The sequence below is a fragment of the Eretmochelys imbricata genome, chromosome 11, assembly GCF_965152235.1.
Source record: "Eretmochelys imbricata isolate rEreImb1 chromosome 11, rEreImb1.hap1, whole genome shotgun sequence".
Lineage (NCBI taxonomy): Eukaryota > Metazoa > Chordata > Testudines > Cheloniidae > Eretmochelys > Eretmochelys imbricata.
The window spans coordinates 44,495,466-44,522,378 of NC_135582.1; the positions used below are offsets into that span (position 1 = coordinate 44,495,466).

Below are 26,913 nucleotides of genomic sequence, written 5' to 3' on the forward strand. Positions count from 1 at the left end.
CACATAAAATGTATATTAAATGATGGTGATACTTTGCCTTTCTTCTGAGGATATCAAAGGGCTTCCCAAAGATGGGTAAATATTATTTCCAGCTGAGGCACAGAAAGGTTTAATGACTTGTCCAAGGTCACGTATTGAGTTGGTGGTAGAGTCATGAATAGAAGCAAGAATGACTGACTTTTTCATGCTCTAATCATTAGAGCACCCTGCTTCCTTCCACAAGACGGAGTGGGAAAAATATTGAAAGGAAGACCATCTAAATCAGGGGCTGGCAACCTGCAGCACGCATGCTAAAGGCGGCACACGAGCTGATTTTTAGAGGCACTCTGCTGCCAGCCAGGGCCCCAGCCACTGACCCCACTGCCAGCCTGGGGTTCTGGCCATTCAGGCCGGCAGCGGGATGAGCGGGGCTGGCAGCTGGGACCCCAGACTGGTAGTGCAGGCGGCAGACAGAACCCCAGACTGAAAGCGGGCTGAGTGGCTCAGCGGGCTGCTGGTCTGGGGTTCCATCTGCCGCCCATGCTGCTAGCCAGGGTCCTGGCTGCAGGCACCGCTCAGCCCGCTGCCAGTCTGGGGTTCCATTGGGGGGCCCCTGTAAATGTAAAATATATTACTGGCACCTGAAACGTTAAATTAATGAAGACTTGGCATGCCACTTCTCAAAGGTTGCCGACCCCTGATCTAAATTGATGTTCCATCTTGATCTTATAGTTGCTTGTTAACTTAAGAAGAGATGCTACAGTCTGTCCATCAAAACACAAGTGCAAAGTAAACATGGATCACATCTACACTGCAGTAAAACATCTGCAGCTGGTCTGTGTCAGCTGACTTGGGCTTGTAGCTATAAAATTGTATTGGGCTGGAGTCCCAGAGCCCAATGCAGGACAGCCACAGGTGTTTTATTGCAGTGTAGACACGCTCACTGTGTGATAAACTACCCTGAGGATAAAGGCAGCAACTGTTGGTGCCAGGTCAAGATTTATTCACCGTTAGAAACCTCCAAACAGCTGTCCTCCCTCAGCTAATGGCCCTGTAGTTACTAGTTAACTCGTATGTGGACAGCCCAGGGTTTATGACTACTCCCGCCCTCACCTGCATGTGCTAACTTCTCAGTGAAGTTTACCAATATTGCCACCTCTGGTGCAAGAAAGAACATTACTCATTATGTTTACAACTCCCCTGACAGGCATAGGAAAGATAACATCAGTTAAGGATGGAATTTTTGGCCTTAATTTTCAGTGTTTTTGGTTTTGTCTATTGACTTACAGTTTTCCTGTTACGGAAAAATATTTTTTTATGAATTCATGTTCTTACATTTTAAAATTAAAGCACAAGGATCATTCACAGGGGAAAACTGACCCATAGTAAAATGGGTCTGACCATGATAAGGATGGGTTGGAGCCTTCTCACTAACCTACAAATAGGCTGTAATAAGTCAAGAATTTCAACTGGGTGCACAAGGTGCTACTGTAATGAGGGCCCTGTTGTGCCAGGCGCTGTACAAACATAGAGAGAGTCCTTGCCCCCTGAGAATTTTCTGTCTAAATATCAGAGAGACAGGGCAGCAGGTGAAACAGAAGCACAGACCTTCTCCAAGGTCGCACAGTAGACTAGTGTCAGAGCTAGGAAGATTCCAGAGGTACGTCTACACAGCATTTTGGAGTGAGTCTCAGGCTAGAAGGCTCACACTAGCACTCTAAAAATAGCTGTATAGAAAGCACGGTGAGTTGCAATTCAGGCTCTGAAGCCCACTCCCCTTCATATGCTTCACAGCCCAAGCTCTAGCCCCAGTCGCAACTTCGCAGCCCTTTCTATACAGCTACTTTTAGAGTGTTAGTGTGAGCCTTCTAGCTTGAGGCTCACTCCAAAATGCTGTGTAAATGTACCTCTGCTACCCCAACTGTCCTGAGGGCCAGCTCTGTGGCCTAGCGTACAGTGGGCCCTGCTGCCTCTGGATCAACCAAAAGTATAGTTAGATTCCTAGCATAATGGAGCTCAGTGAGTCTTCTAGGTCAGTATAGCCTGTTAAATGAAGGCCTAGCCCTAGATAGATATTGACCACTTCATCCACCACTGAAATCCACCCAATTCTGCACTAATTGCACATGCAAATAAATGCATCAGTATGAAAGTGCAATCTGAATATGTGATACAATTTTACATTCAATTCAAATTTCATACACTTGGAGCTGCCCACCCTAGAATACATTGCTTACTAGAAATGGATAGAATTTAAAATGGGGCATGTAGGGGCCTAGCAGAAATGCTGCAAGCCCTAGGTAGCATGTATTATGTTGATAAAGTCATCATTATTAAAAGGTCCTTCCGTTATGAGTTTTATAATGCAACTAGAATTCTAAGGCACAATGGGTGGTTCTCTAATAACATATGACTGGGATATAAGCTCAATTTATTTCTTAACAAAGAGATGGTTAAGGAGTGAGTTGATTACAGTCTATAAGTACTTACAGAGGGAACAAAGTTTTAATAATGGCTCTTCAACCCAGCGGAGATAAAATATGATACAATGGCTGGAAGTTGAAGAAAGACACATTTAGACTGGAAATAAGGCACAAATTTTTAACTGTGAGGGTAATTAACTATCGCAACAACTTATCAAGGGTTATGGTGGATTCTTCATCACTGACAATTTTTGAAAAAACATCCAACAGATTTAAAAAACCATGCTCTAGGAATTATTTTGGGGCAGTTCTATGGCCTGTGTTATACAGGATGTCATACTAGATCAGAATGGTCCTTTCTGGCCTTGGAATCTCTGAATCTATAAGAACAGAATTAAATACAGAAATAATTAAACTCTTTCTGTTGATTGTTATTGCATTGTAATCCAAAGACTTCTCACTAACTTATGGTAAATCACAGAATTTTTCTAATGACATTGTATGATTTCCACCCAACTCCCTATTTAATGTGGAGGTTGCTAGCACACTAATGAAGCAGCTGATATGATAACATTATACACTCACTGTGTTACATGAAATATGATATAAAGTAGCTGGATTTTACAAAAGTTGCTAATACAATGCAAAGTCACACAAGCAGAAAACAAAATTAATTATTTCACGTAGATTCATGGCATGATGGCATAACCGTCCCTGTGGGAATAAATACTGCTATGATGAAAATTTTAATGGCCTAAAGTAGCTGGCGCACAGACCTTAAATCAGCCTAATCGTAAACTGGCCATTGGCAGCGAAACATTTGTTGTTAGCACAGCCAGAAGTGGCAGGCTTTTACATTTTTCTATTTAATACACATTTCCTTGCCAAAGTCTTACCAGAAAAATATCAGTAGAGCAAAACTTGATGATAATGGCCATACTGGGTCTGACCAAAGGTCCATCTAGCCCAGTAATCCTGTCTTCCAACAATGACCAATGCCAGGTGTCCCAGCGGGAATGAACATAGCAGGTAATCATTGAGTGAACCATTCCCAGTTGCCCATTCCCAGCTTCTGGCAAACAGAGACTAGGGACACCATCCCTGCCCAACCTGGCTAATAGCCATTGATGGACCTATCCTCCACAAATTTATCTAGTTCTTTTTTGAACCCTGTTATAGTCTTGGCCTTCACAACACTATATAAAGATAATTCTTCGATTTCCAGTTATTTGTAGTTCCTAGGCAATGCATATATTATCTGGGCAACAAACTGACAGTTCAGAAGAAAAAGTGACCTCTCATGCCCACCCTGAACATTGTGAGACATCACAAATAAAAAGCAGAGAGATGCATAAAGCAGTAACAAAATATAGGTTATTCAAGGCATTTTGGTGAGCCACACACTTCTGAGTAACAGAGCTGCTTTAAGCTCCACTGGAACAGATGCAGAAGGAACATACTAAATCCTCACTGAGATTTGAGCATCAGAAAGGCTCAGTCTGTGAAAAGCAGCCATGTGTGAGGAAACACTGCCTTAGTGGGTGCTTAAACATGGACCAGTTTTGTAACTTCTGTAAATAAAGCTACGCAAGTGACATTCAAGAGTGTCCGAAATAAACGTAATGTTCAGTTATTTTGTAATCCACTTGAGGGGCTGAAGAGAAACATTTATTGATGTATTCAACTACCTGAAAGAGGGTTCCAAAGAGGAAGGATCTAGACCGTTCTCAGTGGTACCAGATGACAGAACAAGGAGTAATGGTCTCAAGTTGCAGTGGGGGAGGTTTAGGTTGGATATTTGGAAAAACTTTTTCACTGGGAGGGTGGTGAAGCACTGGAATGGGTTACCTAGAGAGGTGGTGGAATCTCCTTCCTTAGAGGTTTTTAAGGTCAGGTTTGACAAAGCCCTGGCTGGGATGATTTAGTTGGGGTTTGGTCCTGCTTTGAGCAGGAGGTTGGACTAGATGACCTCCTGAGGTTCCTTCCAACCCTGATATTCTATGATTCTATTCATGCTCAAAGACAAAGCTGGCTTAATATATAATAAAGTCTACAGTCCAGTGACTCAAAACATCATTTCAGTGAATCTCAGAAATTCTAAGGAAAAGTATAAGGGATGAAATGTTGTTACCTGGCCGTTGGGTCACCTGTATCTTTTTTGTACATATATGACACTACTATCATGAGTTATAAGTATGAGAACTCATAGCTAATTTTTTTTTTTTCAATTCTATTCTCTTGCCTGTTGTGAGACTCATTGCCAGACCAAGTAATCAGACCTAATTCTCACCTAATCTCATTTGTTATTTATACAGTGTCTGGGTATACGTTGCATTAAACAGACAAACAATAACAATTCACACCCTTGAGAAGCTCCTGAAATATGGGCTCAATCCTGTAATCTGTTCTGTTTGGGTACAGCCTTGTATTCTTGCTATGTACAATTATAAGGGCATGGCTACCCTTGCAGATGTAGAGTGCTTTGAGTTAAACCAGCCTTCGGAGAGCGCAGTAGGGAAAGTGCTGCAGTCTGTCCACACTGACCGCTTCAAGTGCACTGACGTGGCCACATTGCGGCACTTGCAGCAGCGTTGGGCACGGTGCATTATGGGCAGCTATCCCAGCATGCAAGTGACTGCAACTTGCTTTTCAAAAGGGGTGGGGTGGGGTGGGGTGGGGTGGAGTGTGACAGGAAGTGTGTTGTGTGTATGTGGAGGGAGAGCATGTCAGCATGCTATCTTGTAAATTCAGACAGCAACAGACCCCCCTCCCTGTCCCGCCTCTCTCTCTCACGCACAGCATTCCACACTAATGGTTGCTTTGTCTTGGAGCGGATAAGCAGCTGGCTGTCAGAAACAGAGCTTTAAAGGGCATATCTGCATTTCTACAGTGATTCAAAAACAATGACAAGAGTGGCCACTTGACTTAAGGGGATTATGGGACATTTCCAGAGGCCAATCAGAGCGTGGTAATGCAACACCTTGTTCACACTGACACCCGGGCGTTGTAGCCAAGCCGCAGCAAATGTTATTGCGCTCACCGAGGTGGAGTAACAGGAGCACTTGAACCACAGAGTCAAAGCGCTCTATGTGCCTTGCCAGTGTGGACGGGTAGTGAGCTAGGGCGCCCAGGGCTGCTTTAATGTGCTCTAACTCGCAAGTGTAGCCAAGCCCTAAGTGTATCCTTAAGACTACCTATCTAGATACTTACAGTGCATAGGAGGTCAGAATAGATTATCATAGTGGTCCCCTGTGCAGGACTAGGGCTTAAACAGGAGTTTGCATTCAAAATCTCATCTACCAGTGATAATACAGAAAACACCTTTGAAACTTTTCTAATTTATTTTATGTTTAGTGGAGACTTCAAGACACTTAAGTTAAAAAAAAAAAAATGAAAAAAATATGAAAAAAATGGGCTAGGATACCAGGGGGATGAAGAGAAGCAGATGGTCTTTTTCCCTTCTCTTTTCATAAATAAAAACTGAAAGTCATTTTTGGGGCTCTGAAATAAATGCATTTCTTTTATTCCCAGCCATAGTGTACTTGAGAAAACTTTGGTAGCTGATTGTTGCCTGACGCTCGCCAATTATTCTTTGAATGACAAAAAGTACAGATTTTTTTCATGCACAAAATTAACTCTGGATACATGAAAAACTACAATATTAAAAAATGTCAATTGTTCACTTTAACATGCACTGGTAGGAAGAATAGAACCTCTGGTTTCACTTAGGATTTTAAGTGGTAGGAGAGTTCTGCCTGAGTAAGAACCATAGGACTTTGCCATAAGTGGGTAAATTTGAAACAATACAAGAGACCACAATAAGCAATATTTTCATTGGCAGGTTGGTAACATGTACTGTACTAGCAAGTAACACAGTTTAAAAAAAACCCAAACCATTTTGCTTTTTTAAAAAAAGGCAGCGTGGTATCCAGAGGATGTTTTCATTAGATTGGGTTCCATATATTACCTGGAGTTCACAGGAGAGACAAGTACATAATAGTCTGGCAATGAGTTTATTAATAGCAATGTTAGTGATTGAGATAATGGAATGGATTGAGACCAATCTTGTACAAGGGAGAATTGTCTGGCTCCTTTACAGCTGAGAGTCCAGTTAAAAAACAACTACCACAATAATCAGGTAGATCTAAAAGAGGAAGCGGATATATAATTTGACCAGAATTACAGAAAGAAAACTTTTCTAGAATAACTTTGAGAGCAATTATGTGAGTGTATGCATGTGAGGGATGGCTATTTTTCTCTCACCCATCGTAGCAACTCTCACTTCAACCTAAGAGGGCTGTATCCACTCCTCTCTGGAATCCATCAGTGTTATTTCCAAATGTCACTATCGGTTTGTAAGGAGCTTTCTAATTGTTGGCCAGAAAGGATTGCTCAAGAACAACTGTTTTACATTAGGACTTTTAAGGAACAGGAATCTGCTAAAATTGCTTAAATTATCTCAAAGTTTTAGCAGATAATTTAAGCAATTTTATCATCAACATATCTACACATCTAACAAATGCCAGGTCTGATCTTTCACTTGCAGGTAATCTGTCTGTTTGTTCATTAGTTAAAGTCCTATAAACATACAATACCTTGAGCAAGTCCGAAGGGTCTTCCTCCATCTATTCTTTTATTGCTTCACAAACCAAATCCCTGAGTGCTAAGTGAACTTTTTGAACAGCAATACAGTGGAGATCCAAGAATACTGCAATGCTGATATTCCCCCCCCCCAAGCCATGTAAGAGGCAGAAAACTGAGAAATGATGTCAATGCAGCAAGAATGTGCTTGCCCAAAAGAATTAGTTTGCATAATTTGGATTTTAAATGCATATACAGTCAGAAAGCTTACGCGGTAGTGGTTTTCAAACACACTTAGAGTAAATTGTACAATTAGCATAGAATAGTATGAGTAGTTCTATTAGCACAAACAGCACAATAGAAGCTGCATTTGTCTTAATATGTGATAGTACTGAGGAAAAAAGAGGTCTTTTTTTATTTGCAGAAATTCAAGTCAAGGCCTTAGTTTTTTGAAAATGTTCTGACTTATTCAGCACATCAATGTAAATAATAAAACCCAGGAATGAATACTCTTGAACCTCAGTTACTGCATGTTGTTTGACATCAGTACAGTTGATATACAAAAGGAAACTTGATCTCACAGTCAGACTCAGATTCACCCTTTCCTGGTGTCAGGAGGTGGAAAGGGCTGCTGTGCCCAGATGGGGATTTATCCCCCCAGAGAAGAGCAGCAACTGCCTGCCCTCTCCTGGGTATTCTTGCTGAGAGAGAGAGCCTCACGCTCTTCCAGGAGCTCCCCAGGATCCTGCTGGTGGAGTCTGCTCAGGAACTGTGAAAAAATTTATCATCATCATCCCCCCTCAACCAACCTGACCACACCCCCTTACCAGTGAATACCAACAATCTTTGGAGCACTAGCTACTTGTGTTAGGACATTGGGGGAGGGCAAGAGTGGGCATACGGAGTGCTCATTATGGTCCCAAACATCACTGTCCTAAGTCACTGGCAATTTCCATTGTCCTATTATCCATCAAAATCAGGAGCAGTCTGCACAGACAACTTACTAGACTGGAAGGGCCAGAAAGCATGAGGTAGTAGCTGTGAAGGCAGCTTTCTCCTGGTCCGGGCTCACTGTGTATGTTACATTTGCTACAGGAACATCTTGAAGTAATTCTTGTTTGAAGCTATTTTAGTAAAAATGTTTAATTTTGTTTTGAGAGGAAGATGCCTCAATTTGTATATGAAAAGTCTTTAGGTGATAGAGGCTACCATGGGGGAGAAAAGAAAGCCGTGAACTCTGAGAGATGGGCAGTATTAGCAGCGGGTGAGTTTTTAATGCAGTATTAAAATAACACAACAAGCAGTCGGAGCAAGACTTTGTTTGCCTCATTCCAATCAGTGCCCAGCGGTATGGCATATTTTTAATATAGATTAACAGACCCATACGAGGAAAAGATTTTGCCTGAAGTTCTTTGGAAACTTGGTTTGGCATCAAGCCATCAGCACTCAGGATGGAGGAAGGAAATATTCATATCCCCTTCCATACAAACTCAAAAATCAATATGTAAATGCCACCTAGTGGAGTGCAAGTAGGGTGCTAATGGACTAGATATTTTCTAATGCACTGAAATTCCTTAGGATGGAACAGTGTTGTGCCTAGGCAGGAGATAAGCTACAATTGCACACGCTACTGTACTTCTCCCAGTAAATTCCCCAAGTGCATGCCAGCAAGTGGGATTCTGACTGACACACTTTGTTGGAGGAGGTGTGATGCTCAGGAAATGTAAAACTGAGATGCCAACAATTGCACCTATGACTCCATATGCCTATTACACATTGGTGTACTCAGTTTGAATCTCCTGGTTTTTTTGGTTTTGTTTTTTTTAAAACTAATTACAGTACCAGGAAAATGGAAGAACTTGTGCTACTTTGACTACTTGGAGGTGTGATAGGAAAACTAAGAAAATGAAGTAACTGCATTTGTGGGACACCTCCAGTCATACTTGACTCAGTTAAACTTTGCAGGATGGATCCTCATTTGATATAAATCATCACATTTTGTCTTCAATGGAGCTACTTTGATTTACAGGGCCAGATGCTCAGGTGGTGTAACTAAATACAGCTGCCTCTTTTTTTTGGCACAAATGATAACACCACTGGGGATTGACTAGAAATTCAAAAAGGCTAAAAAATGTACAATCTCCTTGTAGTTTTGGCCCACAGTAACAATCCTGCACTCTTTGCACATGAAAGTCTCCTTTGGGAATCCTGTGTAGAGGAAATACAAGATTGGGCTATGCGTTTCTTCTGCAGTTGCTTCAAGTTTGAGGACAGGATATGTCTTGGCTTTTGCTGAATATCAAAGTGAAACTCATTTAGGCATATGAGAAACTTCCATTAGCCTAAGATAAAATAAGTGTTAGACTAAATATCTCCAACCATAATTAACCACTAACTTCACATATTACATACCCCCATTGGTGCTTCATGGATCATTAGACAATGTTCTTTGGATTTTCATTTGTCAAATATAAACAATGCCAATACCTACTCAAAATACAGAGTGAGATCTGTTGCCAATATTGACTGCTTCAGAAGCTGCATAAGGTCACTGTACTCCTTGGAGGACAAGTTAGCAAAGATGTTGTGACCCTGTAATGAAAGAGATAGAGAAGCTAAAGGACTAAGATTTCTAACACACTAATCTGCTCCGTTTTGCTACATAGAAGTTTTTCCGAATCCTGGTAAAACCATGATAAAATAATAACGTTAATGCTACTGAGATTACATTAGGACAGGAAGCGCTGGCCACTGTAATCAAGAAGCTGGGCTGTGTTTCTTAACTGTGCTAATATTATAGCCTCTTGCAAAAAGATTTATTCTTTGGTCTGACTCTGCACAGACCCAGTTTATGGAGGAAAAACTATTGACACTGTACATCTCAATCTTTCCCATTTAGCAAATATTTTTGGAGCAGTGCTTTGTGGCTTTTCAGTTGTGCTGCCAACAGATTTATCTATGCTGCTGCTCAAAGACATACAAGCTGCTGTTAGAGCAGTCAAAGACACTAAATCAGTTTTTCATTCGCAATACAGTCTCTCCACTCACCATGACTATTTTCCACTATCTCACTATACATACGGGCTTTAGTCACTCAGACTGAGGAAAAGCTAAGCTTGTAGAGCCCTAGACCTTGTGGGCCGTGTAAGAAGGCACTTTTTAAAGGACTGTGAAGGCTTATGATTCTGGAAAATGTTTTACAGCCAGAATGAAAGGAAACAAATTATTTAATGTTGCTGTTTTGGAAAAAGAAGATTAATATTAACAATTTTATAGTTAGAGACGTGTCAAATAAGGGGGAACACACAGCCCATCATTTATCCAGAGATTTATCATTCAGTTTGTATGACATTTGCAGTTGAATTTGGTTGAACTTTAAGCTAATACTGGACTTTGTAATGTCAGTCACATATGATTACATTCACATATTAATGTCCCACTTAGGCATTGCTTCCTACCCTTCGATATAATGATGTTTTTGGTAACTGAATCTAATTTTGATAGTTGACTGCAGTATAATTTTCATATCCAATGTGCACTGCCATCTAGTGTTTAGGAAGCAGATTAGAACACTATACAGAAAACAAGAGCTTTCCATAGATAAGGGGCATCTTTTCTTTCTCTAGTGACCCCTTAATCTTTTAAAAGATTTTCTTTCACCTATGTGTTGGGAAGGTGGGGGGAATTCTAGAAGACATTTAGTTACAGACTACAATTTAGGTATAGTGTACAAAGAAAAGCCCAAACCCACATGTGTTCAAAAAACAGCAGATAGCCACAGCATAGAATTACTCACTAGTAGATCTGAAATATTATATAACAAACAGCTAACAAAGGGCTTTCCCACTATATTCAAGGCTTTAATGCTTGATGAATTATTTCATAATGTACAAGGCAGCATCACCACAGCACAAAACCCAGGATCGTGTGTGTCAAATGTGCCTAGACCAAATACAGCCACCTTTTTTTGTTCATGCTGATACAAATCTAAAGAAATAATACACTATGCTGTAACATTTCCCTCTAGAAAACACAGACAGACTGGAATATTAAACACTAACATATACGGTGTAATCTAATTTCAGCCCACTAGAATGAGAGGTCCAGATACTTGGTGCAAATTTGTATAACTCCACTGACCTCAATGGAGATACATCTACTTGCAAAAACAGTTGGAGTGTTTGGTCCCATCTGTGAATTTTTTATCCAGACAAGTAACAACACACAGAATGTAGGACTTAAAATCATAGCTGGGTGAATTGGGTGGAGTTGCCAGGACAGATGATGTTTGGATGATGAAAGAGAAGGAGTAAATTGGGTAAGGGAACACTTTGCCCAGGGAGGGAAGAAGTTTTTCGTAGATTTCTGGTGATCTTTTTGAGGCCAGCAAGGATCATTAAATCATTTCATCTGACCTCCTGTATAACGCAAGCCCTCCTGTTCTGAGCCCAATAACTTTTGTTCCAGAAAGGCACCCAGTCTTGATCTGAAGATATCAAGAGATGGAGAATCCATCCCTTCCCTCAGTAGTATGTTCCAATGATTAATCATCCTTGGGGGGAAAAAACTGTGGCTTGTTTCTAATTTGCTTTCTGTCTGGCTTTAGCTTCCAGCCATTGGTTCTTGTTATCCCTTTCTCCTCTAATTGAAAGAGCCCATTAGTACCTGGTATTTTCCCTTGTCAAGGCACCTATCAAGTCTCCCCCAATCTCCTTTTTGATAAACTAAACAGACTGAACTCTTAGGCTTGGTCTACTCTAGCAACTTTATTTTGGTAGAATTATGTTGCGCAGGGCTGGTCAGTTATGCTGCCCTAACTCCCAGTGTAGACAGTGCTACATTGAAAGGAGGGCTTCTACCGTCAACATAGCTACTGCCTCTTGGGAGATGCCTTCCCATCAGCGTAGGTAGCGTCTTCGCTGAAGTGCTACAGTGGCGCAGCTGCAGCATTTTAAGTGTAGACAAGCCCTAAGTCTCTCAATATGAGGCATTTTTTTCCAGCCCTCAATTCATTTTTGTGGCTCTTCTCTGCACCCTCTCCAGTTTTTTCAACATCATTTAAAAAATGTAGACACCAGAACTGTCAGCAGTATTCTGGTATTGGTCCCACCAGTGCCATGTACAGAGGTAAAATCACCTTCCCATTCCTATTCATTCCTCCCCTGTTTATACATCCTCGGGTTGGATTAGCCTTGTTGCTCCAGCATTGCTCTGGGAGCTCATGTTTGGCTATTATAACCCCTAAATCATTTTCAGAATCCCTGCTTTTCAAGATACAGTCCCCCATTCTGAAGATATGGCTTGTATTTTTCTTTTGTATATAGTGATGAAGGTATTTTGTAAAAAGTCAAGTGAACAACTTAGTAACTATATGATTTATTTTTGTAACCAGTGTCTGCCTATTTCCCCCACTTATTGTTACACTGCTAGTTTGTCACATCATGCATACAATTACAAAGTAAGCTCTTCGGGGCAGGGACTATACCTGCCTACATAGGTGGAAGCTTCCAGCACACTTTGGGTGTAACTGCAGTATATGTAATAAACCCAACAACAGTTACTGAAAATACAAAACTATACACTCCAAAGATACTGTACATATTGTGGTTGCCCAGAAACGAAAGCAAATTTGATGCTTTACATTTTTTATTTTTACAATAGAAGGTGAGTGTGACAAGGTAAACGCATTAGCTGGGAAAGGATTAAGAGTTCCTTGGCTCTTAAATGGCTAAGAAGGGTATACATAAGGAAGATGAATGATCCAAGGGGGATACAGGGGAAGTGTGTGTCCTTTTCCCCAGGCTGAATGAGGCAGGGAGAGTCTCCGGGGAAAACAGTCAACAGTTGCAGTTAAATTGTTTTATATTGTGTTGTGTGAGAGCTTTGTGGTAGTCAATAAACGCTGCCTGGAGGAAAGGGCCATTAAAGGAGTTTGGGCATGGGGTGTGTTTCCCTGTGAGTGAAACAGCCCCCACCCTACAGTGAAAGTAATAATCCAACTAGTCTGGTACCTCACTTTGAAGAATCATGACAGCATGATTAAAATGATGGTGCTCCAAAGTAGCAGAAGTTCCATAAAGTTGAGCCAAAGCTGATCCGCTCCTGAAACAGAGCAAGGGACATTAGCAATTAGCATCTGCCGTCTTACCAAACACATTTGAAGCGATGTCTTCACCCAAACACTCTCCAATATAGTGTATGGAAATGCAGAGATGATATTCCATAGCTCAATATACTAATTTATGGCTACACCCAATTAAAATTATAGACCTGCAGGTTCTGGACCCTGTTAAGTCTGCTTTGAGCAGCTAAGGATTCCTCCTGAGCAATACAGAAATTTTGGGTGACCTTTTCAAAAACACCTGTGATAGTGCCTTATCACTGTCTGTAATAACAAAAGTAAGACTAGTTTCATTCCAAATTAGGTGATGTTTTATATATGTTACATATATTGCAGGGGTGTTTCTCATATACACAGTCACAGACATGTAATATATGTAGTGGGGCAGGGATTGCCTTTTCCTCTACCTTTGTACCATGCCTGTCCCTAATACATATAATAACAATGGTATATAGCAGGCATTTGCAAAACTCTGTTGTAAAAGGGCCTCAAGGGTAGTTAAAATGCTGTCCCTGCAGTGGGCAACACCAGAGTGATTTTAAAAATACTAAGAAGAAAGAGAGGAAGTAAAAACAGAAGCAGAAACCATAAAAGTCTAACATTCTTAGAATATATTTCTAATCATGGTTATTTTTTATAAAAGCTAGTTGCAAAATATGTAGCGTACAGTTTAAAAGTTCTAAGATGAAACTTTAAAGGAAGAAAAACTATGAAATGTAATTATGAAATTGAGAATTGTTGGAAGGTGGAGGGGAGTGGGATTGGACTGTCAGAATAGATTAATGTTCACCAGTATTTCACTTCTGGGACCTAGCCTAAAGCGACAAGATGGGTTTTCTTTCCAAAGAAATGAGTATAAGAGATTATGCTAGAAACGAATAGCAGGCGTCTCCTAGGAGCATATACTACAAAGCTGTACCGTACTGATATTTAATCATCAGGGGCAGCTGTAATAGAGAGGGGGATAAGTGGGAAACATCATCCCTAGAGAAAACAGTGCTGAGGTGTACTAACAGAGCAATTTCAGAGAACTCTGATGTTGCTTCCAACATATACCTCTTGATCTTTCATCACACAAAACACTGGTACTCAGCAGTAAGATAAAACAGGAAAATGTGATGCTTAACTTTATAAGTAAGCTTTGGAAGAATAAATCATAGCTGCTGTCATGAAAGGTACGGATTCTGTTTTCAGGGATATTTTATCTGTGTGTCATGTCTTCAATAATTTCTTTATGGCATTAGAAAAACACAGTATCCTCTTTGTACTCAGTTGTCAGTTGTACTGGAAGTGTCAGCATTCAAGTGCTAAAATCCTCTATTTCAAACTTCACAAGAGAAACATTACATTCCAATGGAGACATGGTTAGGTTAAACAGAGCCTGAGTCTATAGGGATTTAAATCCTACATAAGTCTTATCTTTGTGAATTAGGAACATGAACATCAATCAGCAAAATTTTCCCATTTGTCTTACACAGTTTTCCATTTTTTCTGCTTCTCATCAAGACTCCAGCAGCATAAAGCAACTGGTGATACTTTGTAACCTTTGCACCAGTAGTCCTGTCTCTTGAGCACTGCAATTGATTTTTCTTGCCTTGGCGAGTGACAATCCAGACAATGTCATTGTTTCATTGAGAGTGAACAGCAGCACCAGAAGCTGAGGAAACAGCAGCTTAAGGAAATGCTAACTCGGTGCATCAGAAACGTTAACCCGGGTGGAGCGTAATGAGGCAGTTTGCCCTAAGAAACAAAACAGTCAATGTACACTACACATTGTGCCACACGTGCTCCTTTTTGCACAAAAATGTGTCGAGGGGAATAAGTTAGCACAACAGCTCTCTGGCTTTCGAATAGCTGTGGAGTTGGCCACCTCTCCCTTCGGTCCACAGCACTAGCACCAGGGCAGAGCCAAAAAACCATGCTGCGGCCCAGGGACTACAAAATGCCGATCTTTTCGGATTTTGGTTATCTGCAGATGGTCATGTTTCCTTTGTCAGTGAGCCAATGAAACAATATAGGTCCTGGATTAGACATCTATCTGACAGCTCCATTGCAGAGCTCAGATGGGATGTTGTAATGGGAGATTTCCTGCCCCCTTCCAAACCTGGATGGCAGGGGTGCGGGTGGGAAAGGAGAGATGCCCTTTGATCAAAAGAACCTCCTTATCACCACAGGTAAAAAGAAAGGGAATAAACCCTCTCTCCCCCCCCCACTACACTAAACTGCCTCTACCAGCAATCGCGTGGAGGAGGGGACTGCTTGAGGCAGTAGAGCATAACTGTGTAAGTAAGGGTTGCAGGATCAGGCCCTGGACCCCTAAACTAGATTTCCTTTTAGAGTGAAATTCACTGGGATCTGTACAGCAGGTGCAAGACTCCACTTAACAGATTAGAATCTGAATAGAAAGTCTAACACACAAGCTCTACAGCGTATCCATCAATAAGCTGGCCTAACAGAGGTGCCTTCTCACACTCTGTTACCATGCCAGAAGTCTCCAAGCCAGCCCCATAGTTTCACTGGGGCTAGGCCAGAAGAGAAGCCACATACCTGTGTTTATATGGAACCAGTGGCCCCAGTACTCTGCACAGCTGGTGTGGCAGAGTTAGGCTGGAATGACTGCCACATCAGATTGTACAGATCCCCGCACCATAGTTTTAGGTTGGTGGCAACCATTCCACATGCCAAAGATTGAAAACTTGGGCTTTATGCAGGTGGAGTGAATGTCACCCTTTTTGGACACAGGGCTTCAGTTTTACCTGCTTTTATTTAAATATATTAAATAACTGGAAAGGGTTTCACAATGATTCCAACATACCAGCCAAAGAGAGATTGGGGCATTTGCAATGCTTCTCATGATCAGTGTCGGCAGGTTTCTAGCTGGCAGATACTTTGAGTGGAGGGATCATCAATGTTTGGCATCACATTTCTATATTAGGTGTTAGTTCACAAGGGGCAACCCAAATCAACAGCATGACACAAAGGGCAAGTCAGCAATTACCAAAAAGAATAGGGAATTATAAAGATGGATAGTCCCTCATTACATGTAAGCACAGGAATACTTGGCCTTCGCCTAGAAGCCCTGAAATTAATGCTTCATTCTTTATCCCCTGTCACCTTTTGCTCTGATATGGAAGGGAAACAAATTAAAGTAATAAGAATTAGAAAACTTACTTGGCTTGGAAGGCATTGTTGGTTCCCCTGTGGTCAAGGTCGTGACATAAACATCCCACAATCAACGCTAAAATTTCAATTTCAGACAGAATCTCCTGAAATCCTGCTGTCTGAGAACAGAAAAAATAACTATCAGAAGTAGGAAGGATAGATAATGTTAGTCCATCGAGTAACAGTCATCTCTGTTTTGAAACCACCATCCTTTAAATAAGGACAAGATAAATGCTTTATTGTCATATTATGTTCACTGCTGTATGCTAGATGGTTGGTGGAATAGATAATGTCCTTGTAGTGATCTATTATTATCTCTGTCACATTTTTAATACTCTCTTCCCCAGTACCCAGAAGGTGCAGTGGGAAAAGAGCTGAAAATAAAAACAATCCTTACATACTAAGATGAGAAGCTGAAATTACATATGTGAAAAACATAAAACAAAATCTGTTTCATTTTAAAATTACTGTTAAGTAGACAGAGACTTCTTAGATCCTGAGGTGCTGTATTAGTTGTACATTGTTGGAGACAACTTACAAGCTAAATCAAAGGAGGCTTAAAAGAGAGAAGCTAAATATCAGCTATGCAAATACTAAAGCAGTCAGAGACTGTTTTGTTCACTGCAACAAAGGAGATTAGAAACAACGTTCCATGATTTTAGGTGGAAACACCTTGAATAGCATAATTCTATTAGAAATACCCTTCATGAGTTTGAGAGGAGATTTTTCTTAAATAAAGCACAGGAATTCTTCAGCGATAAAACTGATATGGTAGATATGAGAAATACAGAATGTACTTAAGACAAAATCATGGCCACCTTAGCTCACATGTGCTGGGTTTTGTTTGTTTGTTTTTTGTTTTTTTTAAACTTCAGATTTCTGCCTTGGGTTGGATTTGAACTCTGAGTGTCTGGGACAATGCTTAGATTCATCAGTTATAATGCACCATTGGCCCCAGTTAGGTCCTGTCCCAAATATGCTGGTGTGAAGAGAAGAGGAGGTGATGCAGGAAACCCCTCCTGACACTAGAATTCCCCTGCAGGGAGGTAGCAATACAGTAGTTTGTCTGCCTGAGCAGCCTGAGACCAGCAGAGGAGGTACTAGCATTGCTGACCTTGCAAAATTTCCCCAAGGGTATGCCTGCGTTGTTGGGTGTGCCATTGGCAGACCACTGTGCTTTGAAGAGCTACGCTAGAAGGACTGCATGATATCCTTTTTCTAAAGATACAGCAGAACTCACTGATGAATTTGCTCCCACACAGCACTCTTGGAGATATTATGCCTGCTTCTGCCCTGCGCCAGCATAATGTCTTCAGACACCTCGTTGCATTCTGTACTACCCCATTCCCTCAGAGCCTGTGTCCCTAAGAGGAATAATTTGGTCCTCAGATTTTGAAAAAGCACAAGGTAATATTGATGCCAAAAATGACAGGCTAAGCTAGGAAGTCATGATATGGGGCCTGACTTTCAGCAATGCTGAGCACCAAGAAATTTAACTGAAGTCCATGGGAGCGACAGATGCTCAGCACTTCTGCATAATCAGCTCCATAGAATGCAAAATAGTTTGATGGATAGCGGAGTATCTCAGAGAAGGGAAATAAGCAATTCTCACTGCGAATTTCTCCAGTCAAAAGAGGTTAGCAACGGAGAAGACCAGATATTGATTTCATCAGTTGACCTTTGTCAGGAAGATGCATTATGCAAATAATTTTATTGAGAATATGGTATGTAAAATACAAAAGTTTGCTAATAAGGCTAAAAGCAGAGTTGTGTCCACTAAGGAGGAACAAGACAACCAGATTCAGAGAGATTTTGAGCTTTTAGTTGACAGGGTCAGTAAATGGAAAATGCAGTTTAATACAGGCAACTATTTAAAAAAAGACAAGGGGTGTGAGGAGGAATAACAAAATATAGAGTATGTTTTAGACCGAGTGTACTGACCCAGGATAAGGATTTATTGGTTACTATAAAAAAAAAAATCCTTGGAGCCATCGACTCAGTGTACCACTGCAGTAATAAAGGCAAGCAGGATACTGGGATGCATCAGCAAAGGGACAGAGTACAAATCAAAACACCAGGTAGAGCTTATCTAGAATTCTGTGTTCAGTTTGGATTTCAATAGCCCTAGAGCACAGAACCTCAAAAACTCAAGGTGATTTTGGTTATTATAAGGAAACACTTACGGAGGCTTTGTTTATTCAAGAACAGAAATCTCTGACAAACTAGGGTGGCTCATTTAATGAAGGAATTAAATCAACTGCTTACAATTGTTGAAAAGTAAGGGATACTTTTTATTTATTTTATATGGTATTTGACTTAGAGGACTACATTTATAGAATAATTGGTAAATATGGCAGCAAAGTGTGTAAATGATGGAAAGAAGTTTTAATGGAGGAACAGGAAACAAAACACAAACCAAGAAAGCAAGAGGGCAAAGTGCACAGCTTTTCATCAGACAGAAATATGTAACCATTACTTAATCTCTGATGATGCTCTGGAGTAACTAAACATAAATGGCTAGATCAGAATCAGTGGTGTGAGGCAGTACAGGCCATATGAGACCCTTGTAAGTTACACACTTGATTCCACTGGTTGGTTGTGCCACTCTAGGAGAAACCTATATTTTCATGACAGGTGGAGCGCTCTGTTACATCAATATATCAAGTAAGGTATGAATTGCAATCTAAATGCTATGTTGTCTACACCCCAGTGATACCAGCAAAAATACCAAGGGGAGGCCTTCTGTGAAGGCAAAACTGAAATGGTTTGTGTCTGCAAATATCTTACGTGCAACTTTAATATTATAACAAAGATGTTCATGGATGCTATCCAGAAAACATCTTTTCTACTTTTCTCATTTGTCTTTGGGAAAAAATACCTTCATGGTGGTGTTACAATGCAGAAGCTGCATGTGCTTTCTGCCACCTGCCATGAATCAGTTTTGCTGTTTCTTATGCCCCCTTTCGACCTGATTCAAATCCCGCTGAAGTCAATGAAAAGACTCCAATTGATTTCAACGGGCATTGGATCATGGTTTTTAAACAGACATACTCAAGTTACACCACCCCTTGCACTTTGTAAAATTAGTCACAACAGCTTTGAATGTGCTCTAGCAGACCACGGTCACGCCCACACTCTTCCATGGTGTCACATGTACTCTCATGTTTACTCCTCCTGCATCCAATACAGATACTGCCAGTTCTCTTGCCCAACATCTTTTATTAAATAACATGTTTTAGTCACTTTTGACTTCTGCTCTTGACATGTTAAACAGAACACTTACGTATTTTAGCATGCCACACTGTACAGCATAAAATACTGCACTAGTGAGAGTAGGCAGGATGGGTCTTTTCCATAGCCAGATAACCTGTATATTTGGGAAATTCAAGAAAGAGGCAGACTGTTTTTAAGCAATGGTAGTTAAAAATGGTACATGTTCTTTAAAAGACACTTTAATATCTTACTTTAAAACATTTTTATTTTTTTAAACCTGTTCAAAATATCCTTTATCCACAGGAGGTGGGAGGGTGGTATTTATATGTAGGGGCATTTGTACTGGAAAATTTCATACACAGATCTTGAAAGATCCATGAGCACGAGAATCAGCCAATTGAAGAACAAACAAAAAATAGTATGTGACTGAAATGACCAATCACACAACAGAAATAGCAAATTTTGACTAGTTCAGTGGCAGCTAGTAACGAGGGGAGCAGCAAGTCAGCTTGGCATGCTTTCCTCTCAAACCAGTGAAGTAAGAAAAATTCACATACTGACCACGGAGGGGGAGACTAATGGTGGCTGAAGAATATCTGCAAGCAGCGTGGGGAGTCAGAGCCACAAAGGAAATATGCATATGAACTGGGATCGACTGGAAAGAGAAGAGGCAAGGGAAGGTATAGCTCATCCCATCATAAGAGATAATGCATAAGTGACAAAATGTGTCTGAGTGGGTTTCAGTGCTGCTAAGTGAGGAGAGGCGCAAAGCCAACGGAAAGTGCAGTAAGAGGTAGTGTGGAGGAAAAAGGTGGCTATGCGATAGCATCTGCTTCACAGCTACAATAAGGGAAGTCAACCCATGTCTCTGAGAGGATTCAAAGGAGCCCAAGAGAGTTCAGTTTCCCCACACATAACATTTCAGTGCCATTTGGGTCTCTAGTGCCCCTAAACACCTTCACCCATGTGCTGAATTAATGTTGATAAATGCAAAGTAATGCTCATTGGAAAGCATAATCCCAACTATACATATAAAATGATGGGGTCTAAATTAGCTGTTCCCACTCAAGAAAGAGATCTTGGAGTCATTGTGGATAGTTATCTGAAAACATCCACTCAATGTGCAGTGGCAGTCAAAAAAGCAAACAGACTGCTAGGAATAATTAAGAAAGGGACAGATAATAGGACAGAAACTATCATGTTGCTTTGTATAAATCCATGGTATACCCACATCCGATGAAGTGAGCTGTAGCTCACGAAAGCTTATGCTCAAATAAATTGGTTAGTCTCTAAGGTGCCACAAGTACTCCTTTCCTTTTTGCGAATACAGACTAACACGGCTGTTACTCTGAAACCTGTCATCTTGAATACTGTGTGCAGATGTGGTTGCCCCATCTCAAAAAAGAAATACTGGAAAAGGTTCAGAAAACAGCAACAAAAATGATTAGGGATATGGAACGGCTTCTGTATGAGGAGAGATTGATAAGACCGGGACTTTTCAGCTTCGAAAAGAGATGACTAAGGGGAGATACGATTGAGGTCTATAAAATCATGACTGGTGTAGAGAGAAAGTAGATAAGGAAGTGTTGTTTACTACTTCTCATAACACAAGAACTTGGGGTTACCAAATGAAATTAATAGGCAGCAGGTTTAAACAAATCAAAGGAAGTATTTCTTCACACAATGCACAGTCAACCTGTGGAACTGCTTGCCAGAGGATGTTGTGAAGGCCAAGACCATAACAGGGTTCAAAAAAGAACAGCTAAATTCATGGAGGATAGGTCCATCAATGGCTATTAGCCCAGATGGGCAGGAATGGTATCCCTAGCCTCTGTTTGCCAGGAGCTGGGAATGAGCAACAGGGGATAGATCACTTGATGATTACCTGTTCTGTTCATTCCCTCTGGGGCACCTGGCACTGGCCACTGCTGGAAGACAGGATACTGGGCTAGATGGACCTTTGGCCTGACCCAGTAGGGCCATTCTTATGTTCTTATGTATATCTATGTTTAGACACTAGCACATTGTAGTAAGACCTGTTGAGAACTTTACTTTGCAGAGTATTGACTCTATAGACCGTAAAGCTTACTTTAGTAAATATCATATCAGTGTTATGTGATTTAAGAAGCCATCAGCTTTCTTGGCCTGCTGTGCCAATGTCACATGAAGAGTCTTATCCTTCAGGGTACTAAGTGCTTTCAACTCCCATCCATTTCAGTGGGAGTTGCAGATGCCCAGAACCTTCCAGTGGGTGCTCTGCACCCTGCAGGATTGGACTCTGTCTACATTTCAAAAAGGCTGGTCTAAACGCCAAAGAAGATTCTAAACATGAAGCATCCATAAGAATAGAATAACTTGACTATTATTAAATGGTTGCTCCTGAATTGTAGATAAATCGCCTTTAAAATGTCAGTTTCAATAACATAGTTACAAGAGCAGAGGAAGCATCTGAAAAATACTGTCTTTTTTTAAAATTGCTCTCCTACAACAAAGAATAACAAAGGTCCCTTTAAAAAAAGTATAAATAAAATAGCTAGTGACCTGGCAATACGATGTGCCAAGTTTCAGTCCAAAGAAAATGTCCATGGCTGAGTTATAAACCACTGAAAATTGGAGTTTTATAATGGAAAACTGATGTCATAATAAATGGTCCTCGGCTTAACACAAGGTTTGATTGAATTCAAGGATTCAGCCTGCATCATAAATGCAGGAGTACAGATTTAGCAATTTACTAATAGTAGCAATAGCTCAAGAATAAATTCAACTTTTTATTTAATCAAAAATCTTGTCATGGAATACATAAATAGGATATTTCACTTAATAAAAACATTTAATTTAAAAACAGTATTATGGTAGGAGGATGTCTGCTTTGCACATAATGCAGGAAGACAGAGAGTCTCCCCCACTTTTTAAATTTACGTGTAGAGAGGAAAAATACATAGCTATGGATGATGGTGTAATAGAATTTATTTTCACCAGAACAGGAATGACCCATAACTCATGAGTGGCAGAGCTTAAAGTGAGTTATGGAGGTCATTCTTTCATGTGAGGAAATGAATCGCATTACGCCTTGCCCCACTTTTATGTGTTTTTGTTATTAGCACACTGGATGCAACTTTAATTATCTGTTGCTTTCCTTTTTACTTTTTAAAATAAATAGTGATGAAGGGTGTGTCCGATGAAGGTTACAAAGTTAGGGCCTGATCCTGTGACCTGTTCTCATGCCATATGCATGAGTAGTCTCACTGATGTCAGTGGGAGTATTCATGAGTTAGAAATACAACAGTGTGGTATGACTGGTATGCACCCCGCACTGGCTAACTGGAAGTAGCAAGCTAAGGCACCTGATTGCACCTGGGCCTGGCCTGAATGAAGTTGGAGCTAAGTGGGGGAAGGAGCTGGATGGTGCGCATAAAGTGTGGCCGTGCTTCTCACACCTCTCACTGGCTGGGAACGGCGAACCACGGCCACTGGGAGCTGCAGGCAGCCGTGCCTGCGGACAGTCAATGTAAACACTGTCTTGCAGCCCGCTGTGGATTACCCTGATGGGCCGCGTGTGTCAGGTTGCCGAACCGCTGGCATAAAGGGATGAAGCCCAGGTCAGAAAGCGGCTCCGGGGGAGAGGGGCCCAGAACTCTGCACTACCTCTCGAGTTGCTAGAGAGTGAAGGAAGGGCATGGAGAGGTAAGTTTGCAGTAAGCCGTGCGAGAAACTGTGGAAAACGGCTTGAAGAAAGACTAAGGTAGAAAAAAGTCCCAGGAGGCAGTGAGGAGTCTAAGGGCTGGTCTTCACTATGGGGAGATCAATGCTGCTGCAATGCAGCCGGCGTCAATTTAGCGGGTCTAGTGAAAACCTGCTAAATCGACGGCAGAGCGCTCTTCCGTCAACCACGGTACTCCAGCTTCCTGAGAAGAGTAAGGGAGGTATATGGTCTTGGGATGCATCAGGCAAAGTATTTCCAATAGAGATAAGGAGGTGTTAGTATCGTTATACAAGGCACTGGTGAGACCTTATCTGGAATATTGTGTGCAGTTCTGGTCTCCCATGTTTAAGAAGGATGAATTCAAACTGGAACAGGTACAGAGAAGAGCTACTTTAGGATGATCCGAGGAATGGAAAACCTGTCTTATGAAAGGAGACTCAAAGAGCTTGGCTTGTTTAGCCTAACCAAAAGAAGGCTGAGAGGAGATATGATTGCTCTCTATAAATATATCAGAGGGATAAATACCATGGAGGGATAAGAATTATTTAAGCTCAGTACCAATGTGGACACAAGAACAAATGGATATAAACTGGCCATCAGGAAGTTTAGACTTGAAATTAGATGAAGGTTTCTAACCATCAGAGGAGTAAAGTTCTGGAAGCAGTGGGGGCAAAAGACATTAGAGAACCTTTTGCAACAGAAATCTAGAACTACGAATTTACTTGGAAGTGCCTTTGGATATTTAACATGTAATTTTTATGTATTCTGTTCGAATACCAGTTCATAATTAGGAACAACTTCAGACTAAAGGTAGGACCTCTATAAACAATTCAGGCTTGGATTTTCAAAGGCACCTAAGAGTTAGGTGCCCAAATCCCATTGAAATATGATGTGCACAATCTGCAGTCTGTTAAACCCTCCTTATTGTCCCCAGTTTGAATTAATAATAAACTGTTCAGCCTATGTCAGAAAATCAGATTGCTGACATCATAAAGATGGATTTTAAATCCGCATCACATCTGCATTTAAACAAACAGACAGCAGTGTGTTCTAAATGTGTGTGCTGTGGTATTTTGTCATTAGTGTTGAAGAGCATTTCCCTAGTTCAGGGCCGCTGGAAGCACCAGCATAAATTTTATTTATGTGTGTGTGCACACGCATGTGCTTTTTCACTCTGCTACCAGTGAGTTTTGTAAAATTCTAAGATTCCATAAGGTGCTATGTAAGCTTTAAGGCAGAGGGGAAATAATACAATTTCTTCTGGTCAGCTCAGATACAGTTATATGAAGGTGTGTATATAATAAAACTGTGATGGACAGCAGGCAACATAATTATCTAAAAATTACCACAGCTAAAGAGCAAGTTAATGAGACAACCATTCAATGCATGAATACTGATTTCAAGAGGAAAACTACGCTTAGTCTTGAGAAAAAGGATAACAGAAACTAATCATAATTGACATACTACTAAAGTATTGTTTGACCTTTGTCCCTTTGAATCTGACCTTATTTTTGAAAATATAAGTATCTCTTTAAAAGTCAAGCAAGCCTTCAAGATCATTTCGAAGTCACTGTCTTCTAAGTCCGGCATGATCTTCCTTTTGACCCTTTTTGTAATATAGAAAATTAGCTACATTGACTTGGGCCTGATAGGTACTGATATTAGTGGGGTTTTTTTTAAATTTAGTTAAAACATTTATGCTTCAATCAACAATGTTTCTGGCATATTGGCACAGACAACCCTGAAAGTTTGTTGGAAGACAACATACTAGTTTTTTAAGTATAAAATATTTTTAAAGCTCTCCTATACATCTGCTTGTATAGTACCTCAGCACCTTGCATATAATCATGAATTTATCCTCTCAGCATCCTTGAGAGGTAGGGAATTATTTTTCCCATTTTAGAAATGGGGAAACAGAGGCACAGAGAAATTAAGTGACTTGCCTATGATTACACAGAGAGCCTCTGCCAGAACCAGAAACTCATCCCAGTCTGGTACCTTATACACAAGACTAACCTTCCTCCCTAGCCAAACTGAGGCACCCAGTCCTGTTCTCAGTGAAATCAACATCAAAGTTGGCACAAACTCACTGTAAACACAATCCCATTGCACCACTTGTTTAGCAGTTTGCACAGTCATTTTTGCATTTTTCTGATTGACCATGATGAGCATGGTTTGAAAAATTTAGATGGGTTGTGTTCATATATTTTTCTTAGACAATGTTTGAGAGGATTCTGAGACCTGATGTCAAGTCTTTAAAGAAAGCAAGATCTATATTTGCCACCCACCCACCCACCCACCCTCTCCTCGTGCCCATTTAATCATCTCTAGAAGAAAAGAAGCTACCTGATAGAGTGGAATATTTTTTTCCCCACACAAAAAAGCAGCATATCGGAAACTTGGCATTAGAGCACCACTCAGAGGACAGTTTATATGACATTTGTGGCACTTGCTGAGAAAAGGGGCACAAAAACTGGTAGCATTTGCTAGAAATACACAGAATTTAATTCAGTCCAATTTCAAATGATAAAGCAGTTAGCCCTGGCTTTGGTTTTACTTCTCAGGCATGTATCAGTGGCTTGTCTGGCATCTTGTTGTCCTTTCTCACCATGAAAAATGAAATTTGAAAAACTACTGCTTCCCTGCATATTATCAACTTGGCTGTGAAGTTTAGCATAAGGTTCATACACTGTGTCTAATGCCACAACATTTCAGATACAGAAAAGTGCTCTTGTACATTTGCCTGTGGAAACCATTTTAATTCTATTTATCTGAACAACTTATTTCCAGCTATAAGAATACTAAGAGTGACTGCCATTCTCTGTCTTCCATAGGCCTTTCTCCCCACTGAACCTCTCTATTTACTTCCTCTCATGGTGAGTACTGAAACAGCTCTCTCTTATGGAATGCTGCGTTGTTTGGTGGTCCGATACATGGCTGTGAGCCAGGAGACGGAGTTCTAATTCTGGCTGTATTAGTGACTCTCTCTTTATTTTTCTGCCTCACTTTGCACATCTGTGTAACAGGGATATTAATACTTACCTATCTCAAAGGAGAGTTGTGGGGATCCATTTTAGATTATATTTGTGCAGCATGTGTATGAACATGTAAAGTGCTAAGGACCTGATCCAATGTCCACTGAAGTCAATGGAAAGACTTCAGTGGGCACTGGATCAGGCCCAGTCTAATCCATTTACAGGACAAGTTATGCAGCCTCCTCTGACAACACTGCCAGTCACAACATTGTTGATGCAAATGGTGTTTTATAGACTGGCAGGTGGTAGGAGTCTTGAAAAGCGGTAATGCTCACATGCCTTCCCTCTCCCTTTAGAAAACAAGTACACAATCTTTGAGATGCGCCTGGTTTCCAGCAAAGCCCTTGCTTGCTAATTTCCACAAATAAGCCCAGGATTCTCCAAAATGGAGATGTGTTGGAATGTACCATGAAACTTGTGTGGTTTGATTTTTTTATATATATTATTGTCAACAAAATGCAACGAATCAGTTTAATTCTTGGATTTGCAGGTTTCTGTCTGGTGCCTTACTAATCTACTTTTACATACCATGAATTTCATGTCAGATTTCACCACTTAGAATTCTCTCATCTCAGTATGTGACACGTTCCATCCAGTTCTTTTACTTATTCTTCTGCAAATATTTGGATGGAGGGAGCCTGTCAACTCCCAACTGATTTATAGACTCGTACAGTGTCTTGAAGAGATGTAAGCGTT

The 26,913-nt window shown here is 40.7% G+C and overlaps 1 protein-coding gene across 1 annotated transcript in view; it reads right to left on the reverse strand.

The window, feature by feature from the left end:
- Nucleotides 1-26,913, reverse strand: part of PDE11A (phosphodiesterase 11A) — a 213,652-nt gene that overhangs the window by 25,125 nt on the left and 161,614 nt on the right. Inside the window, exons 13-15 of the mRNA XM_077830269.1 lie at nt 16,276-16,385; nt 12,995-13,085; nt 9,475-9,575 (exon numbers count right to left, since the gene is read on the reverse strand). Coding sequence (XP_077686395.1) covers nt 9,475-9,575; nt 12,995-13,085; nt 16,276-16,385 — 302 coding nt within the window. The remainder of the gene's footprint in view (nt 1-9,474; nt 9,576-12,994; nt 13,086-16,275; nt 16,386-26,913) is intronic.